The sequence below is a fragment of the Gossypium hirsutum genome, chromosome A11, assembly GCF_007990345.1.
Source record: "Gossypium hirsutum isolate 1008001.06 chromosome A11, Gossypium_hirsutum_v2.1, whole genome shotgun sequence".
NCBI classification, from domain to species: Eukaryota; Viridiplantae; Streptophyta; class Magnoliopsida; order Malvales; family Malvaceae; genus Gossypium; species Gossypium hirsutum.
This window is the reverse complement of record NC_053434.1, coordinates 1,021,560-1,046,786: the sequence shown is the minus strand read 5'-3', so window position 1 is coordinate 1,046,786 and position 25,227 is coordinate 1,021,560. Positions and strand designations below refer to the sequence as shown.

The window sequence follows — 25,227 nt, the reverse complement described above, 5'->3', positions numbered from 1 at the left end:
TAATTTTAATAAAGAGGAAAAAACGGCTTTTTAATTTTAATAAAGAAAGTTTGAAAATAAAATTTATTAATGTAAGTTTAATTTACCTACTTTTGTTTCTATGCATTTATTTTTATTAATGTTTATTTGAAACTTGCTTCAATACCGTACTATATATTGTGGACTTATTTTGGTTGTTAAGCATTCCACTTTTAACGATAATTTCTTTTTACATTTAAAAATATTCTTAATTTTAATTTTAGTACATGTTTTAGCTTATAAGTTAGTAATAAATTAGTTTAATTAGTAATATTTAGTCATATTTATGACTTAATTTTAGTAAAGAGAATGAAAATTTTTAGTTATTTTGAAGATGTATTCTTTTTTACAAGAGTTATTTTTTTAATTTAAGTTTAAATTTATATTAATTATTTTTATTTTATGTTTAACTATTATAATACATATATAATAAATATTTTTTTATGTTATTACAAACAAAGTGTATTTTTTTAAGCTTTTATTTTTTATAATTTGTGCACGTTAGTAATTTGGACAAAGCAATATTTGTCGCTCGCATAGAGAGAAAAGAGCCAAAGCAATTGAAGCATTTGAGAGCTAGAATGCTATAACTTATCCCTCCCATGAGAAAGAAAAAGCATTTAGATCTGCATTGTAGCTATAGCAACAAGGACCAAGGATGGAGTCGTGTTAAAACACAAATAAAAGGTGCTCAATCACTCTTTCCAAGACAAGCGCATTGATTCCTAACAATAACTGCACTCTCCAAGTTGACAACTATCAACTCTGCAAGACAAATCACAAAGAAGACAAAAGGTGAGAACTAGAGTTAATCTCAAGCTTAGTAAAAGGCCCACACCTCCAAATGGAGGCAAGAACAACAGCCTAATCGCCCAAAACCATTGACTTCGACAAGTCAAATATAGTGGCAGAGAAACAATGCTGAATGAGTTAAAAAAAAAGCAAACTCCAGCCAAACTCTCCCTTAAAAAGATGAAAGAATCCAACGAATTGAAAACGAAAATATGATGAAAAAGTCGAAATAAACCCATTAGTTCATTGAAAGAGGAAAACAACGAACCAATCGCACAAGCGATGTCAACAAGGCAATGTGTTGCTATTAAAGAAAGAGGAGGTTTTAGAGAGGGTATCAACTACAGATCTAAATTATTCATTATTATTTTTTATACAATGCTTATTTGTACTCATAATTCATCTTTTAAAAATAGAAAAAAATAATACTTAAATAAAATAATAATGTCAAATAAAATAGTGATAAATCCACTGCTACTAAGTTTGTAATTCAACCCAAATTCTCATTTGATACCATACAAATATAAAATATAAAGAGATTATTGGATAAAATATAAAATAATTTTTTTATGTGTACAAAGAAATAAATAAATCACTATACGCCTAGGAAGAGCTAGCTGGATAAAATAAAATAATACTTCACGTGTTTAGTATTAAGAAAATAAATTAATGTAAATGAACTAATAATACGAATAAACATTTTGTTTCATTTTTCACCCATGACAGTCAGACACGCCATTTCGTTACAATGTAAGGACAAAATGGGTAATTTAAGTACATGCCAGGCCCGCCCCGCACTTTTATCAAATCAAAACCCACTTATCCAACTGACACTCTGACTCATAAACATGTGGCGTTCTATCCATAACGCACCGCAACAAGCCACTGGAATTCCCAAAACACCCTTAATCCCAAGAGCAAAAGATTTTTGATATTTGAGGGACTACTGAACCACCCATTGAGCTTAATATCTCCGCCATTTTACACTCTTCCGTCTGTACTCATCACTGTAACCAAAAAGGGGGAAAAAATCACTGAACCCAACAGAAAGCTAAAACTTATTACTAATAATTTCAAAGAAAAAGGAGCGTCATCATCGAAGCGGAAGCGGGATTCGCGGTGGTAACTATACTGCGATGCCTTGTTCTTTGATCGAGACTAGCAATAATTTTTGTGGTGGCGGTGACGGAGGTGATGTGAATGGGCGTATTCACAATTTCAAGCTGAACGAGCACACTTTCTTAGCTTCTCTGATGCCGAAGAAGGAGATTGGCGCCGATCGCTTCATTGAAGCTCATCCTCATTACGACGGTCGCGGCGCCGTCATCGCAATCTTTGGTACCTTCTTTTGACTGTTAATAATAAAAAAAAAGAATATGTAAATGAAGAGAAAAGAAAGCAAGTGTTTGATCCTTGATCTTTTTTAAAAATAAAAAATAATTTGATTAAAATTGTTGTTTTCAGATTCTGGTGTTGACCCTGCTGCTTCTGGCTTGCAACTGACATCAGATGGGAAGCCAAAGATCTTAGATGTTATTGACTGGTACTTCTTTTTTTCAGCTTGCTGTACTATCTGTTTGTTGAACTTGTTATTTACTTATTATATTTTTAAGTTACTTGAGAATTTATTTTTTTATTTTTTTAGTACCGGGAGTGGAGATGTTGATACCTCAAAAGTGGTGAAGGCTGATAAAGATGGTCGAATTCAAGGAGCTTCAGGTTGTATTATTGCTGACATATTTGATGAACTTGTGATTATGGAAATGTGCAGTAGATTAATTTTGAATAAATTGATTTTACGTTTTTAATTTTAATTTATTAAATATAAACCAATCATTGTTCAACTTGTTGAATATAATTGAAATATATTTACTTATTTTGATAATTCAAATATTATAATATCTATAATACTAATTAAGTGCGAATTAATCTACAATTATGGTTCTTTGCTTATCGAGCAAAGGGAATAATTAAAATCATAGTGGAAATGCGATTCAACATAGAAAAGAAGTGTAATTCGACTTGACATGGGGGATATATAATTTTGCTTATCTTCTAATAAGTAGTATACTAAAATAAAATATTATTCTAATGTCAATTTAGTAATATAATAAGAGTATTTTTGTTAGTTCAAAAGATTATTCACATTTGTGATTATATATATTATTATAGCAAGAGATGGGAGTTCCTTTTCTTGTTCCTCGAGGTTTACTTGGTTCTGCATTGGAGTGGTTGCTAAAACTTACTGAATTAAATGCTAAATGATAGGTTATTCATGTAGTTTGTCTTCCGATTGATCAATTGGGTCTATTTTCATGTAATTCTTGGATAGTTTCTCCTTCACTTTATCTTTGTTAAGAAAATGTGTGAATCTTCAAATGTTTAGAGCATAGTGGATTATTCTCTTGTACTTGTGTGACAGTATTTAGCTTCTTGGCAATGTTCTGTGCTATTCTCTTTTTGTATATATCCTTGTAGCATAATCATGATTCTGACTTAGACTTTCTATTTTCTGATCCCATGTTCTGTTTTTTGTTAAAAAAATGATATATAGGGGCTTCATTGGTTGTCAATTCTTCTTGGAAAAACCCTTCTGGTGAGTGGCATGTGGGCTATAAATTGATTTATGAGCTCTTTACTGACACTTTGACTTCACGTATAAAGGTATGAACTATTTTCTGTCTAATTCATCAGAATTTTTGAATTTTTGCTATTGACCATGATAAATAAACTGATGAATGACTGTCTTCTTATTATTCCCTTCATTATTCATGTTGCAGAAAGAAAGAAAGAGAAAATGGGATGAAAAGAACCAGGAGGAGATTGCAAAGGCTGTATTGCATCTTGATGAATTTGATCAGGTTGTTGAAAATTCCACTTGCTAATCTCTTTCTGTATGATCATAGACATAGATATTCATATTTCAAATAGATTTTTCTTTAGTTTGAATAAACCTGGTATCATGCGAATTGTCAAATATATATTCCATATATATTTGCATGCATAACTAGTTCTTCAGATTTATTTATTTCTTGTGCTGTGACAGTGCTGTGTAGCTAATGCCTTAATAATATCTTCACTAATTTGGCAAGATTGACTTCAATTTGAAATATATGAGCACTGAGGGATGAGTTCGCTCTTTCTTTAGTTAGCAACAAAAAGATTACATGCTTTCTGTACTCAGTATCATTCATTTTGGTGATAAGTGATTATTTTAACCTTCTTATAATTCAAGTTTATTAATCGCTCATATGCTTCAAAATATGTTTGATTTCTTCCATGATAACGAAGGTTCTCTAGGGGTAAGTAGAAAAATCTTCCATGATAAAGATGGTGGGTAAATTTCTATCATCATACTTGTGCTGCATGCATTTATTATTATTACTCTATATAATTTTTTTACTATGTCCATGTATACAGAAATATACGAAAGTGGAGGATCTAAAATTGAAAAGGGCTCGTGAAGATCTCCAGAATAGAATAGACCTCCTAAAAAAGCAGGGCGATGTGAGTACCAAGGATTTATTAATTGCTTTTACTTAACTAAATTTACATTGTTCTGAGCTTTTCTCACGTTAATGTGCTAGAGCTATGATGATAAAGGACCTGTTATAGATGCTGTCGTATGGCATGATGGAGAATTATGGAGGGTTGCTCTTGACACTCAGAGTCTTCATGATGATCGTAAATGTGGGAAACTGGCTGATTTTGTGCCCCTAACTAATTACAGGTCTGTATCTTTGTCATTTATCTTATCACCTGGCTGACTACTCTTTCTTTGGCAGACATTTATACAAAAGCAATGAGGTGGGTTTTTTAATGATGGAGAATGTTATTAATGAAGCTCCATGCTAGACTTTGGCTTGGCTGGTTGCACGTGGCATTCTATTTGCATATTGTTTCATATTGTTAACCACTTGTCTTAAAAAATTTTAAGTGCCCCTCTTTGATTTTATGCTTCGTTTTTTCTGAAACAAACATAATATAATTATTATCTAACTCTACTGAAATAATCCTTGCAGGATTGAACAGAAATATGGCATATTTAGTGAATTAGATGCTTGTACATTTGTTGTTAATGTATATGACGAGGGAAACATCTTAAGTATTGTTACAGACTGCTCTCCTCATGCTACTCATGTTGCTGGTATTGCTACTGCTTTCCACCCACAGGTACTGTATGCTTAACTGATGGTTTATGGCATTTTCTTTTCAGAGTTCTCATAAAAATGTCTTCTGATTTGCATGATGGTTTAGGAGCCCTTGTTAAATGGTGTTGCACCTGGAGCCCAGATAATTTCTTGTAAAATTGGAGATGCACGCTTAGGTTCGATGGAGACTGGAACAGGCTTGACACGGGCACTAATAGCTGCTGTGGAGGTGGTTAAAAGTGCATTTTTCTGATGATTTATTCACCTTTGCGTTGTTATGGCCCTCGAGGCATTTATTATCTTGATTATTTTTAACCATCTGGCATATCTGCAGAATATTCATTCCTTTAATATGAGCATAGAACATATATTCATATTTTCTTTTGATGTTTGTATTCATTTTGTGTTGGTGGGTAGCTTGTTTAGCATATTGTCTCTGGTACTGCAAATGGTACTTGGGTGTCCCTTTGTGTCCATGTGTCATATCACTGACTTCAATCTGGTACATTTTAATTGTAACCATTTGGCTGTTTTACCTACTTTTTATTTCACAGCATAAATGTGATCTGATCAACATGAGCTACGGAGAACCTACATTATTACCTGACTATGGACGCTTTGTCGATCTTGTTAACGAAGTAAGAACTCCAAATTTTCCTTATAGGCATAATTGTTTAGTGTAGCATTTTCCTCTCTCTCTAAGATGTTATGGGTGTCATCTTTGGGTCTAATTTAGGTCGTGAATAAATATCGTTTGATATTTGTGAGTAGTGCTGGTAATAGTGGGCCAGCATTGAGCACAGTTGGTGCTCCAGGTGGTACCTCTTCAAGCATCATAGGAGTTGGTGCATATGTCTCTCCTGCAATGGCTGCAGGTGCTCATTCTGTAGTTGAACCTCCACCTGAAGGGCTTGAGTACACTTGGTAAGATAATTCCAATTCTTCCATATTTGGCCGTCAAACATATAGTCTCACTTTTTCCAGCTCTCAATCCTTGTCCTTGTTCATCTTTAACTCATTGAAATTGGTTGCAACGGATGCAGGTCCAGCCGAGGACCAACAGCTGACGGAGATCTTGGAGTTTGTATAAGTGCTCCTGGAGGGGCTGTTGCCCCTGTTCCTACTTGGACTCTCCAAGGGCGCATGCTCATGAATGGAACATCAATGGCGTCTCCATCTGCTTGTGGGGGAATCGCACTGCTTATTAGTGCTATGAAGGTTTTTCTTTGGATTATTTGAGTTCCTTTATTTCAGTTTTTGATTGTTTGTTTCCCCTCTCCTTTTTTTCCCTCTGGTTGTGGTGTCTAAAGGAAAATTATCTAATGTTGTCTGTAGGCTGCGGGAATTCCTGTGAGCCCATATAGTGTAAGGATAGCTCTTGAGAATACATCCATTCCTGTAGGTGGTTTGCCCGAAGATAAGCTAACCGCTGGACAAGGGCTTATGCAAGTTGACAAGTAGGAAATTTGGCCATAGCCTTTGCTTCTTTATATATTATTTCTTAGTTCTGAACTTCTTTGATTCTTATGTCTGGCAGAGCATATGAATATATACAGAAGTCTCAAGATCTTTCATGTGTTTGTTATCAAATAAAGGTCAATCAATCTGGAAAATCAAGTAAGTTTAGGTTGATGTGCTGAAAAATGCTATCCAGTGTTCAATGTGTTCAGTACTATTATATTTACGATCCAAAAATTTGTGGATGTTCATCAAATATCAGAGGCAAGCCTCAAATCATTAATAGAAGAGTTTTTTGTTTTAAATTGATAAACTCTACCTAGTGCCAAGAGCAATAATGATAAACTTTTTATGTTTTATCTAACTTCTTAAGGACTTGCTTTGATATCGGGAGTCAGCTTTTTTCTGATTTTTATTTAATATCCTGTTTATTATGAGCATCCATTTCGCAAATGAGAATGTTTAGAAGCTTGAGTTCTCTCAATGGATTTTGGATTTACTTCTGCTATGGAACTTAACTATCTTTCGCGCTAGTTTGACATGGGGAAGTGGTGATTTAGTGGTAGTAGGTGGCAAAGTTGCTTTGTTACCTATTCCATTAGGAACTGCTTGTCCTTTGGTCCATCTCATTCATGCATTTACAATCCATTTTACTGTGTATTTCACTTGCAGCTCCTATATCACGAGGTATCTACCTAAGAGAGGCTACTGCTTGCCAACAGTCTACTGAGGTGTGCTGATTTATATACTTTATAACTTTTTTGTACATGGCTACTTTTTTGCTCTTTGCTTTTCATTTATTACTAAATAATTATGTGGGGTTCCCTCCATCAAGTGTTCATTTTCAAAAGGAAATAAAAAATGATTATTTTACTTTCTGATATTCAATCCCCACCCACCTTACAACTTCATGTTTTCAGCTTATCCTTGATTTTTAAAGCTGCTAAACTTACATCTTAAATAGTGGGCAGTGCAAGTTGAACCAAGGTTTCATGATGATGCAAGTAAATTAGATCAATTGGTTCCCTTTGAGGAGTGTATTGAGCTACGGTCTAGTAATAATGCAGTTGTGAGAGCACCTGAGTATCTTCTCCTCACTCATAATGGGCGCACCTTCAAGTTAGTAAACATACTTCACTACCCATATGAAAGTTCTTATTTCTAATAAATTATGTGCAGTTTGTCTATCAACTCCAATTTTTTTTTTCATTTTTGTGAACTTCATATTACTAAAATTTATTTATTTTGCCATTGCCATCCTCTTGAGTTGTAAGGTAGATGAATCAAAATTTCTGTAATTTCCATATTTGATGTGTTAAGTAATGTTATCCCACATTGTTAACTATTGGGTTTTATATGGTTTTATGTTAAAGTTGGGCCTCTCCGCCTCTTGCTAATGGGTTTATGGTTGGATGATTAAGATGTTTGAGTCTGGGTTTTGTTATGTTGTTCTTCCAGTAAAGTTGTCCATGTGTAGGTCCTAACAGCTACACAAAAGAGGAGTATTAAGTAGTGTTATCTCATATCTGTTATGCATCGGGTTTCTAGTGGTTTTATTGGGCCCTCCATCTCTTACCAATTGGTTTTGGGTTGGATGCTTAGATTTGTGATCTTGGAAGATTGCTTGTTTGATAATGGTGCATTATTTTCGTTTCTTTTCAGTGTAGTTGTTGATCCCTCCAATCTGGCTGATGGGCTGCACTATTATGAAGTATATGGAATTGATTGCAAAGCCTCATGGCGTGGTCCTTTGTTCAGAATTCCAATTACTATAACAAAGCCCAAGGCTGTATTGAATCGGCCACCACTGGTTTCATTCTCAAAGATGTCATTCCTTCCAGGTTATTTTGTCATAGAATTCGTCCCAACTTATATTTTCTGTACCCTTTATACATTAAAAATTCTTTCATGCTATGATTGTTCCATGAGTTGATTCCCTTTTTCTCATTTGTGGTTGTCTAGGCCACATAGAACGAAGGTATATAGAAGTACCGCTTGGTGCTAGTTGGGTTGAGGCTACCATGAGGACATCTGGGTTTGATACTAGTAGACGATTTTTTGTTGACACCGTTCAGGTATTGCATGCACTTTGAATCCATACCAGATTGACCTAAGCCTTGACTTGTTTTAAAATGTGCAGCTCTGTCCATTGAGAAGGCCTATCAAGTGGGAGAGTGTTGTAACATTTTCTTCTCCTACTGCCAAAAGCTTTGACTTTCCTGTTGTAGGTGGTCAAACAATGGAATTGGCAATAGCTCAGTTTTGGTCAAGTGGCATGGGAAGTCACGAGACGACTATTGTAGATTTTGAGGTAATTTTCTGTCAAAAAATCTAGAAACTTTCTTCCGTTAATAACTTTTCTACTGATTATTTGATCGGTTCATTTTTTATTTTATTTTATCTCCTACTATCACTACTGCTTCTATAATTGCTCGGTTAGTGAATATTTGCCACCCTAGACCATTTTGTTGAGGTTGCACTTGGATGGTCTACTTTTCTTTTTCAATTTTCTTGATTTTCTGCTTTCTTCTCTAGATGTCTCCCCACCCTGGGGCCATGCCTATGTCAAAGATGCTTTATCCTGCATAAGTTTTGTTTTAGTTTTGGCTTGTGAGAACCTTACCAAGTATCTTTTACGTATTTACTGTTGCATGCTCTGTAAGTTGTGGTATCTCAATGAAGCGAACATGGGAATACTGTTTTAAATTATCTTGCATTTGAGAGTCTTATGTTTGGGTTTTTTTTTTTTTTTGTATGAATGGTTTAGATCGTCTTTCATGGAATTGGAGTCAACAGAACTGAAGTAGTCCTTGATGGAAGTGAAGCACCCATCAGAATTGAGGCTGAAGCACTATTGGCCTCTGAAAGACTTGTCCCTACTGCTACTTTAAACAAGGTAATGAAGTCTATCCCGTACAGTACCATGTAGGCCATTTAGGCTTTCTCTTCCTTTGGACTTTTTGCTTTCCTTTTGATGTGCTTGCTTGGATTTAATAAGACATTCTTTTTTAATTTTCTGACTTTTTATATGTTCAATATGCAGATAAGAGTTCCTTATCGACCTACTGAGGCAAAACTTTGTACTCTTCCAACTAATCGTGACAAATTACCATCAGGGAAACAGATACTGGCATTGACATTAACGTGTGTATTTTTTCAGTCGCTTGTGGCAGAATGTCCTTTATATGTGTATATGTAATCGATCACTTCAATTACCGTGTGTGCGCTTTACTTTTTTTGCTTCTACAGTTACCACTTTAAATTGGAAGATGGAGGAGAAGTGAGACCGCATATTCCATTGCTCAATAATCGTATATATGACACAAAATTTGAGTCCCAATTTTACATGATTTCTGACACAAACAAGGTACATTTTTATTGGTACTGTCAATCATTTTGAAAAGAATCAGTAGCAACAAATCTGGACAAATATGCTTTATTCCATATCATGTAGAATCCACATTTTACATCTCCAGTGCTTTGTTCTGTTCTACCATAATGGGTTTCTAATTTGCTCCTACTTCCTTCTTGTGCCGCAATTTTGCTGACCTGTTAAAATCCTTTTTGCTCTCATTAATTATAGCGTGTATATGCAATGGGTGATTGTTATCCAGCCTCTTCACAACTTCCAAAGGGTGAATACACACTGCGACTGTATTTAAGGTACATATAGATGTGCTTTATACTAAAAATTCATGCCTCGTTTGGTTATTTAGTATATTAAATCAAGGAAATGCAAGCTTAACCATACATAAGTGTTAAAATAATTAGTACAAATTCAAACTCAAAATTAAAAGGATGAGTAAAACTCTAGTACAAAAAAGACCTTGAAAATAAGTAAAAAAATTTCCTTCCATTTGCTGAAACCAAGTCATGTGTGTGGCTAAAAATTATCAAATGAAATTAGTTTATTTTGGATACTGATGTGGCTTTTCTCCTCCCTAGCCCCCAAACAACTCCTTTATAGGCCCTCTGTTCTGGTTTTAGCTAATTAAAGGAATTCCTGAATATCACGATTATCTTGTAACTTTGAGATTGTCTGTTCTTATATTCCATTTTCTTTCTTGTTTTTGAAGGTTTAGGAAATTGGTTTTGTAGTAGGATAGCTGCAAACAGGAATTCTCATCCTATCAATCTCTTCTAATGAGATGCTTCAATCCAAGCTTGCTTTCACTTACATTGACTTATCATGTTTCAGGCATGACAATGTCCAGTACTTAGAAAAAATGAAGCAATTAGTTCTGTTTCTGGAAAGGAATTTGGAGGAAAAGGTAATATTGTGTCTTTGTTTGTTTGTTTTCTTTATTCACGTTAGAAATGGCTCTATATTAAAAGCACTGCTTCTAAATTACAAGGCATGCATGCAGAAAATGGTTTAACCATTGCCTCTTAGGTCTTGTATTTTTTATATTGGCATAATAGTAGATGTATTGTCAAATTGCTTTAAATAGTATTGATTTCTTTAGCTATTTTCATCTTCCATGGTTGTTTGGAAAGGTTTATGAGGTATGCTCATTACTATCCCTGTGGTTATTTTGAAATCAGGACGTTATTCCATTGAACTTTTTCTCTGAACCAGATGGCCCTGTGATGGGGAATGGTACCTTTAAATATTCTATTTTGGTTCCAGGGTATGTCTGATTTCGAATATATGTAATTCATCTAGACTATCCACAGCAATCCTGTCCAATTTGTTTTCTTATGTTTACTCTCTAATTAACTTGAAGCATTATTTTTCAGGATAAAGGAATCATTTTATTTAAGTCCACCAAACAAAGATAAGCTTCCAAAGGTATTACATTTTTTGAAGTCTCTTTTACTTAAGTAAACAGCATAGAAGATGTAACAATTGAATTGTTCCTGCAGTGTTCCTCACAAGGATCTGTATTGCTGGGAGCAATATCACATGGGAAGCTATCATATGCTGGAGAGGGGAAAAATCCACAGAAGAATCCTGTATCATATCAGATATCTTATGTGGTGCCACCCAGCAAGGTTGTGATACTTTTGCCTTTACCTATGTAATATTTACATATTTCTATTACTGCTTGTATGGTACTTATGGAAAGGCCTAATAATGCTTCTATGGTTAAGTGATGCACTCTGGAGCTTTACTTCCATGTTTTGCATTCTTCTTTCTTCTGCCATGACTCATGGCATTTTATTGACAGATTGATGAAGACAAAGGCAAAGGTTCTTCTTCAGCTAGCACTAAACCTATGGCCGAACGTTTACAAGAAGAGGTACTTGCACAAATGTTTATGCTAACCTTGATATTTGGTGATCAAATAGTTGCAAAGTTTTTTTCTCATACTTTTTAAATGTTGTCAAACTATAACAATCTCTTATATTAACTTAATGATTTTTTTTGCCCAGATATTCATATAATCACTTAGGTGTTTTTTGCTTTGAATAGTTCATTTATTTTCAAAAATTTTTACTATTGTATGGTATCAATTAAGATAACCGGAACAAATTTCATCAACATCAATTAGCTTTTTAAAACATTTGTTTTCTCTGGTGTTAATATATGGAGTAATGCTTGTTCAATTCCTCAATCAGGTTCGAGAAGCAAAAATAAAGGTTTTTGGAAGCCTGAAGCAAGATAGTGATGAAGATCGCTCAGAATGGAAAAAATTAGCTCAATCTCTCAAGGTTAGAACTCTCTGTCGTCCTTTCTTTAGTTTAGGTGTACTCTATGCGAAGAGGATATATTTCTTTATGAGGAGTCATCCTCTCTCCCTAAGCATTACTTTCTCCACTTTCTGTTGAAGGGTCTCTTGGTTAGTGAATGCTACATTGCAAGTCTAGTATATATCAGGTTGAGTGTTCTGTTTTTTTCTTTTCAAATAGCGGTTTGCTTGTAGCAATATTATAGATAGGAATAAGTGGTATGCAAAATTTACGTACAAGTTATACCTGAAAAATAATTTGCAGCACCTAAGTTTATTAGTTCTTTAAGTACAAGCTGATTATTGTCTTATAACTGTCTAAATGGCTGTCAAATGGCAGAGCAGATTTAGCGGCCTCCATTTTCAGTCCGGTTAATTCTTTAGTGGGAGAAGTGTGCTATTGTAGCTTGTTGTAGTCAATCGTGTTTGAGTTGCCATATAATTCCTGAAACTAGATGAAAACATGTCTAAATCTGGAAGTGGATGTTTTTGGAGCTGCTTGTCTTAGGCAGTCATTAGTGTGCTGTACCTATTTTAATATGTAACATGTGTTCTTTGGCAGTCTGAGTACCCTAAGTACACTCCATTGCTTGTAAAGATCTTGGAAAGTTTGCTTTCCCGAAGCAATATTGCGGACAAAATCCACTATTATGACAAGGTTAGTCGTATTGAAAACATATTTTGGTATGAAAATGCTGATGGCTCTCTTGAGTTTGCTTTGTAAAGTGTCTTGTTGAGGTTTTTCCCTTCATTTTGTTTTGTGCTTTGCTGCCATGTAACTCTTCTCAGTTGCTCAATGTTGCTAATCTGAACTACCTTCAGAGATATAATATGGTAAATCAATGAGTCACTTCAGAGTGGATTTTACTTATATAACTCGTAAAGATGACATATAGGCATGCCTAAAAGTTTTTTTTTTCATTTTTTGTATTAAGTGGAAAGTATCCTTATAGGTTGCTAGCTTTCATATTCTTTTTTTATTTATTTTTAAGCATAACGATATTTAAGTTAGCCCCATGAAGGCCTAAAAATTTGAACCCTCTCTTGGTTCTAGCGGGGGACTTGTTGAAAGTTCATATGCTGCATCTACTGGAGATGCTTGAAGTTTATGTATTTAGCAAAAAATACTGGCTAGATTATATAAAATTACCAAACATAAGAAGTAGCTAAGAGACTGACATTAAGGTTGTCAGTTTATCTTTTACAGTACTCAAAACTGAAATGGAAAATCTGAAATAAATGCTTTCCTTAACTAATATAGTTGAACTTTTCAGGTTATAAGTGCGGCAGATGACATATAGTTGTATTGAAAACATATTTTGGTATGAAAATGCTGATGGCTCTCTTGAGTTTGCTTTGTAAAGTGTCTTGTTGAGGTTTTTCCCTTCATTTTGTTTTGTGCTTTGCTGCCATGTAACTCTTCTCAGTTGCTCAATGTTGCTAATCTGAACTACCTTCAGAGATATAATATGGTAAATCAATGAGTCACTTCAGAGTGGATTTTACTTATATAACTCGTAAAGATGACATATAGGCATGCCTAAAAGTTTTTTTTTTCATTTTTTTGTATTAAGTGGAAAGTATCCTTATAGGTTGCTAGCTTTCATATTCTTTTTTATTTATTTTTAAGCATAACGATATTTAAGTTAGCCCCATGAAGGCCTAAAAATTTGAACCCTCTCTTGGTTCTAGCGGGGGACTTGTTGAAAGTTCATATGCTGCATCTACTGGAGATGCTTGAAGTTTATGTATTTAGCAAAAAATACTGGCTAGATTATATAAAATTACCAAACATAAGAAGTAGCTAAGAGACTGACATTAAGGTTGTCAGTTTATCTTTTACAGTACTCAAAACTGAAATGGAAAATCTGAAATAAATGCTTTCCTTAACTAATATAGTTGAACTTTTCAGGTTATAAGTGCGGCAGATGAGGTGATTGATAGTATCGATGCAGATGAACTGGCAAAACTCTTTTCACTTAAAGCTGATCCTGAGGATGAGGATTCAGAGGTTTGTTTTTAAATTGTCAATTTGCTCTTCCCTCTACCCTTTCCATCATTTTGCTCATACTATGCTGGACATCCTCTTAGTAAATTCAGCCAAGTATATTATCAGAATTGAAGTTGCTAAACGTATTTTTTGTTCTTGACTTTTATTTTTCAATGGTTATGATTGTCTCCAAGGTGTTTCCTGTGCTGCATTTATGCTTTAGTGCATCATTAGGGGTTTAGTGTTTGCGGTTTATACACAAAATGGATGAGAACCCACCCCCCTTTTTTTTAATTTCTTCAGAAAAATAAGAAGAAGATGGAGACAACTCGTGATCAGTTAGCAGAGGCACTGTACCAAAAAGGACTTGCACTGGCTGAGATTGAATCTATAAAGGTATTCTTTGGTATATGTATCACCTGGTTATTTTCCAATTTAAATAAACTTATTATCCAACTGATATTGGTTATTTTCTAATCTTTTCTTCAAAGTGGAAAGAAACATTGACATACATATTCACAAAGAAAAGTGAACTTTATAAGTCCATTACAGAGATGAGGATATGAAGCAATGGCACAAAAATAAAACCCACGGCCGTTATACAAAACCTATTATTTTGGTAGAGCTGAGGGAATTTAATGTCTTGAACTAATCTCCATTCTGCATTACATTTTTCTTGCTAGTTCGTTGGTGAATTTGATAGGTCTCATTACTAGTTTTAGCTCAGGTTCTGTTACGTTTTTCAGCATGTCTACCACATTGATGTTGACGACTTCTAGTGAGATTGTCCACGTGTAGGATGTGTGAGCTATACGTGAGGGAACTGTTAAGTGATTTTATCCTACATACGTTAAATATTAGGTTTTCTGTGGTGTTATATCGGGCATCTCCACCTATTACTAATTGGTTTTATGGTGCTGAGACTGTTTATATCAGCATGTTTATGGTGGTTTATCGTCTTCATTGGAATTAATCATTTTCTTCATCACCATTATAGGGTGAGAAACCTTCAGCCTTGGCTGCAAGTGAAGCTGTCAGCTCTGATCTCCGGTCAGACTTATTTGAGGAAAACTTTAAAGAACTGACAAAATGGGTAGATGTGAAGTCCTCTAAATATGGCACCCTCTATGTACTGCGGGAGAGGCGATTTGGGAGGCTTGGAACTGCACTGAAGGTATTTTCTTTTGTTACAATCCTAGTAAGCACTAAAAAGAAGTTACCTGATGAAATTTTCAATTGATGAGTTGAATGGTATTTTGTTTAAAGTACATTTGAAACATTGACAATAATAATAAAGGAAACTATCTACTTAAACCGGTATAAAACTAGATTGATATTACACCCTTTTTTTGTCTTTTTGTACCATTAATATTTTAATGGTCTTGTCATTTTCATATTTCATTTATATAGATCATGCATATTAAATTTTACATAAATTAAATTTTCAATTATTTATTTTATTTAAAAAACTTTCAACTATTCAATAAATATTAATATATACAATATTTTAGATCTATCATATTGAATCAGTTCAAACATTTGCATGTATGATAAGTATAATTATATCGATAAATTCAACAGTTGGGTTGTTAAAATATTAATCATTCAAAAAGATATTAAATGATATAGGTGTAAATGGATCCCTTAAGATTATTGATGCATTTATTATTATTTGAATTCAATGTATAGCATAGATGGGTACCAAATTTAGGGAGGGGGAGAAACATGGGTATTAAGATTCAATCCCCCACCCCACTTGTCTCTTCCCTCTTTCAATATAAACCACTAATATCATAATGGGAATAAAGAATTGGAAGGGAAAGAACGAGGACTGTAAGAAACTTGGATGGTCAATGCTTTATATCACTTGTCAGCTTGGAAAAAAAATGTTCGAATACAATGTGGAATGATTCTCTATCCCTTAATATGTTTTTAGGCTTATGCTAGTTACTGCCTTAGGCTGTTCACAAGTAATTTTCCGATACAACATTAGTTGACTTCAAATGTGGTTAGTTTCCCCTGTACTGGAACTTAAGCTCAAGTATCTGCTATTGTCGCAGGTACTAAATGACATGATTCAGGATGATGGAGAGCCACCAAAGAAGAAATTCTACGAAATGAAGCTGTCATTGCTGGATGAGATTGGATGGAATCATTTATCAACGTATGAAAGACAATGGATGCATGTGCGGTTCCCACCAAGCTTGCCCCTGTTCTAAGGTTAGTAAATTTTATGAGACCCAATTTCAATTTGATGAAAGACATTGAACATTTTAAGGAATTGATGATAGCTTGTCATAATAATAAACCAAGGAGATGATTGTACTTTACCCCTTATCTGTCGTAATAGAAAAACACCATGACGTGTTTCCCCTTACAAGAGTTGGGGATTTGTTTGAGGTCAGTGTTGGTCGTGCAATTATAGATGAACGTTATCACTGTTTAATTTTATCTTTGTATGCGTTGTATTAGAACTAAGCTAAAATTTACAACAAAAAAAAAATCAATGTCATGATTTTCAGTAATTTAAATGTTCTCTGTCATGGTTAAAAGAAAGGCAGGTGGAAGATCCAATCAATCAGAGCTTGGTGTTTTTTTCTTGGTTTAAAATTGTGGTTAATTTGATTTCATAATTTAATCAATTTTTTTTTAAAAGAATCATTTTTGGGTATTTGTAAAGAAGGGGATGGGAAAGGATTGTTTAGGAATTTTTTAGGAGTTTACCGGTAAAAAGTACGGTTATATGTATAATATATGACCTATAGAATAGAATTAAATTAACATTAAACTAACACTAAGAATTGGAATATAATTGGGCAAAGTTTACATATGGCAATTGTTCATCAACTTAAATCTTAGTATTGAATTTGGTGTTAAAGAATAGAAACAAACATAAGTTTGTTAGTAGGTCATAGTTGGATCTAGATTGATTAGATCGTGAATTTTTTGAACTGGAATAAAAAATCGATTGAGCTTGGTTGAATTAATCATTATTTAATTTAAATTGGATTGAGAATCACAACCGTTGATTCGGTTCGGTGATCATTTATTTATTTATTTATTGTTGGAATAGAATAGTGAATGAGTATTATAATAGACTAATAAAAAAAAATAGAATCGAGTATCATAAACGAATTAATATTGTATTTGTATTCCTATAATTTAAGAGAATAGATATAAGAAAAAGCCACGAATGATTAATAATTCTGCATTTAATTATATAGACAAGTGGGCAGGCCAATTTTTACAGAAATAAGAAATTGAACAAGGCCTACTTTGAGGGAGAGTAAGAGGAGAGATTTGCTACCAAGAGCTTAAAAGAATCAGAAATCACAATAAATCATTAACAACAAAAACAAAATGAATTAAGATAGGGGTTAGAGTGAGAAGACGAAAAAGAAATTATATATTTAAAGAAATGTCAAATTAAATGGAGTATAATCTAATCACACAGAGATTGAGATATACCTTGTGACGGAGTGTTATACTGAAATTGAATGAGCTAGGTGGTTTATGGCTTGATTGGGTGAGGAAGATGAATGTGAATAGATATCTGGAGGAATTTTTCTTCTACACCAAACAACAATTCAGATGTATTGTATTCAATACCTGAATTGTAATGGGAACTTAAACAGCCCATCTCATAATAGGTTACGCACTTAAACCTAACCTTTTGTTTGGTTGTTGATTTGAGAATTAAGCCTAAACGTGTGAAATGCATAGCCTATTGCAACCAATCAAATTTGGTGTTAATGTTCTTTAACTATAAAAATTTTACCATATTTGGGAGAGATTATATCTGAGGGCCAGACATTTGTCTTCCTCTATACGATCAAAGGAGCACTCAAAACCATCAATAAAACAACCTTACCTTCCAATGCTATCCATAATACAAAACATAATAAGGAATATATAATGCACGTGTTACCAAAATTGCACCTTGTACTTTTAATGAGTACAAAATGAATAATTCAAATCAATTACGTTTCGATTTTCATTCTACAAACCGAATTTCCTATTTTTACTAGGAATCTTGTTCTAAGGGATAAAAAAAACATTAATGGTCATTTAAGGAAAAAATTTAGAAAATTATCATTTAATTATTTAGTTTCTGCTTTATAAACAGTTGTTTAACTTAAAATAAAATATCTAAGTAATCCAAATTAGTTTTTATTATAGAGCTTTGAAGACCCTAGAACTCAATGAAATTTATCAATTACAATAAAAAAGGTAAATCAGCATTTAGTATTTGAACTTGTCAATCTTTTCCACCTTAGTTCTAGAAATTTTTTTGTCAACATTAGTCTTAAAACGCGATAATTTTTTTTAATTTGATATTTAAATTTTAATTTCATTAAAGTGTGATGACATGATACACATGAGTTTTTATCAAAATAAGATAAAAAATTAAAATGGTATAAGATGTAGATTATCTACAAAAATAGGACATTTCTACATGTCATTTGGAACCAACCTTATTAATTCAAATTTATTTTCAAGTAAAAAAAAAAACAGAAGAAAACTCAAATTCTAAAATAAAAAACAAATATTGTCTATCTTCAATTTTGATCTCTAACAAATCTTTTTTTCCACTGTTTTGTTTGTGACCCATAAACAATTGAAACTTGTTTTATTCATTTGGAAAGGTAGGTTTAAATAGGGGTTTCAGTGCTGCTACACTGTTACACGATACCCTTTAGAACGTTGTATTTTTTTCCTTCAGTTTTTTTTTTATAAAAGTAATTTTTTTTTAAATTTCAAATGGTGTTGTTTGGCTCATTGGCAGTATCACCTTAAAAATATTATCTTTTTTTTTTCTTTTGTCAATAGTCTTAAAAAAATTAAATCAATATCATCAATATGTCAAGCGGTATCACAAAAAAATATTTTTTTCGTATTCGTATATTATTTGTATTGTATTTAGGAAAAAACATATTGATGGTACCACTTAAAAATATTTTTTTTAACGAATATGATTGGCTTAGGGGAAAGCCTAGAGTATCGACTGATATATTAGTGGCACTTAATAGTACTATAAAAAAATTTCATTTTTGTAAATTGAATTATTATTTAATTAAAAAACATAAATTTAATTCTGTTGATTTACATAACCAATTAAAAGAAAAAATTACATCGAAAAAATACAAACACGAAGAAAAATATCAACTAATTAAAACTTTGAAGCCTTATTTATGAGATTTTTTTTTTTTTGCTACTAACTAAGTTATAGAAATTATTCTCCCTTGAAAAATTTGGCCATGTAAAAGATGCCCTTATGTGTACATCAAATCATTGTTTATTTCATTACCAAGAAGTTCTTCTGAAATCTGGGTTTCGAATTTGAATTCTGAGGTAAACATTTCGTCATTCACCGATGCATAGCTCAACCCATCTGGAAAATCAATGTCAAATGATCCTAAATATGCACTCAAGAAAGGGTCCTGAAATTTTGAATTCAAACCATGGTTAAATCCATTTAAGGAAGCCGAATTCGTGACACTTTCACCTTCTTGATCGATTGATAACCACTCTGCGAACAAAAGCGTTGGCATCAGGCTGCCGTGAGGCTCGTTAGAGAAGTTTAATTGCCTTGCAACGGTTTGATCGGTACTTATCAATGGCTTTTCGATGTGATGGAAGGATTCAAAGCTCGGGATTCGCATGTTGGCTAAGTTTCGAGGAGACAGAGCGGAATCAGTGTTTTCCGAGCTAGATGTGGTGTATGGGGTCCTGGTTTGAGGTTCCAGTTCTTCAGCTTTTGCAACTCTTTTCTTCAGATGGGAATGCCAATAGTTCTTAATCTCATTATCAGTTCTTCCAGGCAAATTTTGTGCAATTTGGGACCACCTAGTCAATTAAAGAAAAAACATGGCATCCTAGTTAGTTTCATTGCAAAAACCATTGTTGACTTTAGCAATAATGCTACCAACTACATTATTAATTTGAGTTCATATTTGTCTCCGGACATTCGGATTTTTTAAACACATATTCGGATATAAATGTCGGTTACGAAAAACTTACTTGTTGCCTAACAAATGGTGAAGGGTTAAGATAGTGTCTTCCTCTTGAGGTGAAAACATCCCTCGTTTTAAACCCGGTCTCAAGTAATTAATCCACCTTAATCTGCAACTTTTCCCATTCCTTTGTAAACCTGTGTTTTGTTAACTTGTAAGCTACGGTATCCCTATTTTTTAAAAAATACGTTCCTGTTTGATAATCGTGTCTATAGCAGAAATTACTGCCCAAATCAAAGAAAACCTGGTGCATTTCAATAATCAGCAGCACTTGCAATGCACTTGAATACAAATAAACTGCCAGATTATTTGCAGAGGACCCAATGTCATTTATGTTTAAATGCAATTTAGCCCATTGGAACCCTACAAATACATTAAATGGCATGTGTGTATACATATAGACTGACCTGCATTGATGGCAACAGAGGTCCAGCAACCATGGCCATGTTTGAGGACATAGTTTCTAAGCTTAAGGTCTTCTTCAGGTGACCATAACCCCTTTCTGTGCTTAGCTCTTGGCTTCTGATCTGATGATCTAGAACCCATTTTTGCTTGCTTGAAACTCAAAGAGATTAGCTTTAAAAACTTATACAACAAGATAACTAAAAGCCACGAGGTTGAAGGGGCAAGCTACAGGAACAGTACCAAAAGCAATAAATAGGCAACCCCAAAAAGATTATAAAATAAAGCTGAAATTAGTTGTAGGTTTAATCATTTTAAAAATGGAAAAATTGTGGAATAAACAATTAACAATGTGGGATTTTCTTTATTTCTTTTCCTATTTTTGTAATTTTATTTTATTTTATAAGGGTAAGATTTGGGTTGTTTGAAAATCGAATCTGATTTTGGTGTCAATTGAAAATTATTTGTGAGAGTCGAACTCTAGTATTAACTAGAATGTTAATGAATACTCATTCAACCCATGTTTTCCATTGCAATTATTTTTAAGCTGATATGATTAAGCTGTTGCTCATGTTCATTTCACGAACCATGAAAAATAATATTTTCAGAGTTTATACATGTCTCTTCTAACAATGTCCTTTTTAGAGCTCGAACTTAAATTGCCTTTTTGAATGTACAATGTATCTTATTGTTGCACTCAACTTGAGCATTAAATTTTAAGCTCGAGCTCGATTATATTAAGCTCTTTCTAATAATAACAGTAATAATATAATCTCATAATATAAAAATATATTAAAAAAAACCTCAATAAGACTCGAGGGTTGTTTGAATAAAGTATTATAGTGTTAGAATTCGACTTGTCCAATAACTTGAACGATCAAACTCAAGTTCAACTCAATTATTACCAAACTAAATTCGAATTTTTTTTCAATAAAACTTAAATAGCTTACAAGTATCTCATTTACACCCGTAGAACAACAATATTTTTTACATTATTATTGACTTCATTATACCTAACCTCTTAAGTTCTTGATGGACCAAAAATAAAAGAACAAAACCTTCCAATAGTAAGATTAAGGTTTTATTATTATTATTTATAATTCTAGACCACTTACTGGTGGAATTAGTTACAAAATTCGATGTTAATACTTATTTTATATATTGCAATTATCTCCAATAATATAAGTTTAAACTCTTTTTTTTTTTTTTTACTTCTTAGTACGCAGGGATATTTTTTTTAATTCTTTGGTATCTTCCAGGTAAGCATAATTTCTTTATATTTTCGTTGAAATTGCTTCTTGTTCTTTAGTTGACTTCATAGAAATATGTGTATATGTTGTAATAAAACTACCTTTCAATGCCAAATTCATAAACACTTTATCCAAACATATCTTACCTTTCGATTAATATTTGAATTTATTTTTAATTTGATATTTGAGTTTATTTTTAATGTTTAATTTAGTATTTAAATTAAACGTTATCATATGATTCAATAAATATTTCACACATATACTTAGTACTGAATTGAGACAAAAAAAAATTAATATTAAATTAAAAAAACTCATATGCTAATTTGAATATTGAAACTAAATTTAAGTACCAATTAATAGATTAATCTTATCAAATAACTCGATGTTTTAATAAATCTAATTACAAATAAATAATAATCCATATATATATTGACAAAACATAATTACTTTTTTTTACAAAATTTCACTAACCTCTTCAAAAAATTTGAAATTTACATATTGACTCCATAACTTAAACCAATCAACATGAAGACCATAATTAACAAACTTTTCCACATTTTAATTAGCCCACATAAAGCTATTGTTTTAAAATATTAACAAGTTAGGTGAGGTGATTAGTATTTAATTAATTTATTGATTAAAAAATAAAACAAATATGTGAACTCGTTTTGGTATTTTACGATGTTACCGACAATTTGAGCTTTTGTCCTCAGCAATCATTTTAATTCCTATTTTAAATTAATGCTGAAATTCAATTAATTGGTGCATAAATTTGACCATCCAATTATTTATATACTATATGTTATTTTTTTAATATAATAATTAATGTTTTTGTTATTTAATAAAACGCGTGTTATATAATCATATGGTTTTTATTTTAGAAAATCTGGTTGTCGGGATTATGACCTAATCATTTAATTATTATTTTATTTCTTTCAATTATATGCTAATCATTTATCAATTATCGATTGCTAAAATCATTTATCAATTAAGCTATATTATTTTTTAAATATATGAGTTCTTATTTAATTTATTTAAATTTAGAGCTTATAGTTACATTTTGCTTAATTTCTTAATTTCATTTAATTTTATTTAGGTTTAGAAGATTATAAGAACCTTCGTTAATAAAACGATAAAATTTAGGGGGGTTTAAAAATATTTTTATTAAAATATATCTTATGTCAATTATGACTCATTCTTCAAATTAGATTAAGAGCCATTTGACAAATTGTGTCTAAGTTTTTTTTTTTAATTGGAATAAATAATATTTAAATGAATAAGAAAAAGTGTTATGGCCTATGGATTAAGTTTTAATATAAAATAGATATAATAATAAATTTAATCCTTAATGTTTATATTTTTCTCAATTCAATCATTATTTTTTTAGCTAAATTTGGCTCTAAAACTTTCAAAAAAAATTGAATTGTTTTTTTAATAGAAATGGTGACTAAAAAATTAATTTTTATTAATGTTGGTCTGACAACCCGTGAAATAGTTTATGTGTAATTTATGCTGACATGATACTGACATCAACAAATAATTTAGAAATTATAAAAAGAATTTTAAAAATATAAAAATATTATCATGAAGTGCACGTGAATTGCCATGCAGGTTGTCATGTTTAAAAAAATTAACATTTTAGTTAATACTTCCATTAAGAAAATAACAATTTGATTCTTTTTTTTTAATGTTGACGGTTAAATTTGACTATTTTTAAAAGGTTAAGAGCCAAATTTTGCTTAAGAAAAAAAAAGGGAGAATACAAATTAAATTGATAATAAAAATGTAAACACTAAGAGCTAAATTTATTATTATGTCAATCAAATAATTAGATATTATTAATTTGCTTAATACTTTGTATATACAATTTATATGAATAGAACATAAAATATAACTCATGATGGATAGACAAAAATCTACCTAGCCTAGTTTGTTTTCAAGGGCGGAGCTAAGGAGCTGGTATGGACTCGGCCCCTAAAATGAAAATTTTTCCATTTAAGTCACTTTATAATTTATAAAATTTTAAATTAGTAATGTTAAAATTGCAATTTACCTCCTCAAAAATGATAAAAAAAAATTGATTTAATCCTTTTAAAATTATAAAGATATAGACTATTAAAATGATAAAATTTTATATTTTTTATCATAAAAATATATAATTTAATTTTATTCCCTAAAAAAAAATTCACTCTGCCCCTAGTTGTCGCGTTTGTATAGTTGCCACCATAATTACGAAATGTTAGCAACCTAGGGATAAGCACAGGCTTCGACGGTAAAATTATATTTGATCCCTTTAAAAATTGTAAAATTTTAAATTAATACAATGAATTTTTTTTATTTTAACCTCTAAAAATTTGTGTTTCAATTCCGACTCTTTAAAAATAATAAATCTACCCTATAACTTCTCTAAAGATTATAAATTAATACAACAATAAAATCATATTTTAACCTTTTAAAAAAATTAAGATTTAATTCTAACCCCTTGATTTCGTGGTGCTTACACAATATGCTTATGTCAGTACTTTTTCATACCAACTTCCATTAAAATATAACAAGATGACGCCGCCTCACACAATTTCAACCTCGACCTACCTCCCCTATTTTTGTTTCTCTTTTAATTTGATATGTAAAGTCAAATTAGGGCTTTCAAAAATAGTAATAACATGAATATTCTTAATGGTTATTTTTTTTACGTAAAATAAATAATTAAATATTTTTAATTTCTTTAATATTTGAATACAAATATATATATATTACGTATTTATAGATACGTGCCTTTTTACAAAGAAAATAGTTCAATTATTTGTTGAATAAAAAAATAGTTCAATTATTTAATCTCCAGTTAAACTATTTTAAACTTAATTAATGATGCTCCAATCACTCAAGTACAAAACATTAAATTGATTATATTATAAATAGATAAAAGAGAGGTTGATTAATGTGTTCAATTGGAACATGAAATGTGTTCCAAAATTATTGGATTAAACTCTATATGTTACTGAATATTGACATTATATATACATATAGGTAGTTAGCAAGTGACTTAGAACAGATTATATAAGTTCATGTATTGAGATTAAAAAAAATATAAAATTCCATACACATGTTTCTCTTAATACAATCAAATTCTTAATATAACAATCTCACTAATATTTAGATTTAAAACCAATAAAAGGAGACTTGTTACTTTGCCATATGTATATATACGCGTCCATCAAACATCATCACCAAACCAGAGAGCCAACGAGGGAGCTTGGAATGTAAAACGGCAATATTATATATGTAATTGCCATAAAAGTCAGCAAGAGACAGATTATGATAGAAAATGAATGAGACAGTGGAGCAGTACTTCCCGACCGTATCTCTGTCTGTCAATATACATAAAGCCTTACAGTCAATACTTAATTAAGCTACCTACGTGTACAGAAACATCTCTATGCTAACACGCTCCATGTATATGTATACACACACTTGCCGATT

The 25,227-nt window shown here is 31.9% G+C and overlaps 2 protein-coding genes and 1 long non-coding RNA gene across 4 annotated transcripts; 1 reads left to right on the top strand and 2 right to left on the bottom strand.

Moving 5' to 3' along the window:
• Positions 1–1,665: 1,665 nt before the first annotated feature.
• LOC107923906 (tripeptidyl-peptidase 2) lies at positions 1,666–16,480 on the top strand. 2 transcript variants are annotated; one of them, XM_041080456.1, is made up of 34 exons: positions 1,666–2,148; positions 2,275–2,353; positions 2,456–2,529; positions 3,365–3,474; positions 3,591–3,671; positions 4,231–4,317; positions 4,398–4,540; positions 4,833–4,983; positions 5,068–5,190; positions 5,516–5,599; positions 5,698–5,885; positions 6,005–6,179; positions 6,297–6,418; positions 6,499–6,578; positions 7,092–7,150; positions 7,384–7,538; positions 8,082–8,260; positions 8,382–8,494; positions 8,560–8,730; positions 9,187–9,315; positions 9,463–9,563; positions 9,669–9,786; positions 10,003–10,082; positions 10,618–10,690; positions 10,965–11,050; positions 11,160–11,211; positions 11,286–11,414; positions 11,591–11,662; positions 11,982–12,074; positions 12,654–12,749; positions 14,004–14,102; positions 14,385–14,477; positions 15,079–15,255; positions 16,142–16,480. In XM_041080456.1, the coding sequence occupies exons 1-34, from the start codon at positions 1,947–1,949 to the stop codon at positions 16,298–16,300; spliced, it is 3,933 nt and encodes a 1,310-aa protein (XP_040936390.1). In that variant the 5' UTR covers positions 1,666–1,946; the 3' UTR covers positions 16,301–16,480. The 2 variants fall into 2 exon arrangements, with proteins under 2 accessions (XP_040936390.1, XP_016709582.2); XM_016854093.2 differs by lacking the exons at positions 14,004–14,102; positions 14,385–14,477; positions 15,079–15,255; positions 16,142–16,480 and adding an exon at positions 13,366–13,710.
• On the bottom strand, positions 13,456–18,471 carry LOC121209579 (uncharacterized). The gene is made up of 2 exons (XR_005904697.1): positions 17,550–18,471; positions 13,456–13,545 (listed from the first exon to the last, which is right to left on the bottom strand). It is a non-coding gene; the product is annotated as an uncharacterized lncRNA (long non-coding RNA).
• Positions 18,472–18,586: 115 nt separating this feature from the next.
• LOC107923910 (transcription factor LAF1) lies at positions 18,587–20,705 on the bottom strand. Its single transcript, XM_016854095.2, has 3 exons — positions 20,503–20,705; positions 20,103–20,232; positions 18,587–19,928 (listed from the first exon to the last, which is right to left on the bottom strand). The coding sequence occupies exons 1-3, from the start codon at positions 20,639–20,641 to the stop codon at positions 19,355–19,357; spliced, it is 843 nt and encodes a 280-aa protein (XP_016709584.1). The 5' UTR covers positions 20,642–20,705; the 3' UTR covers positions 18,587–19,354.
• Positions 20,706–25,227: the final 4,522 nt, after the last annotated feature.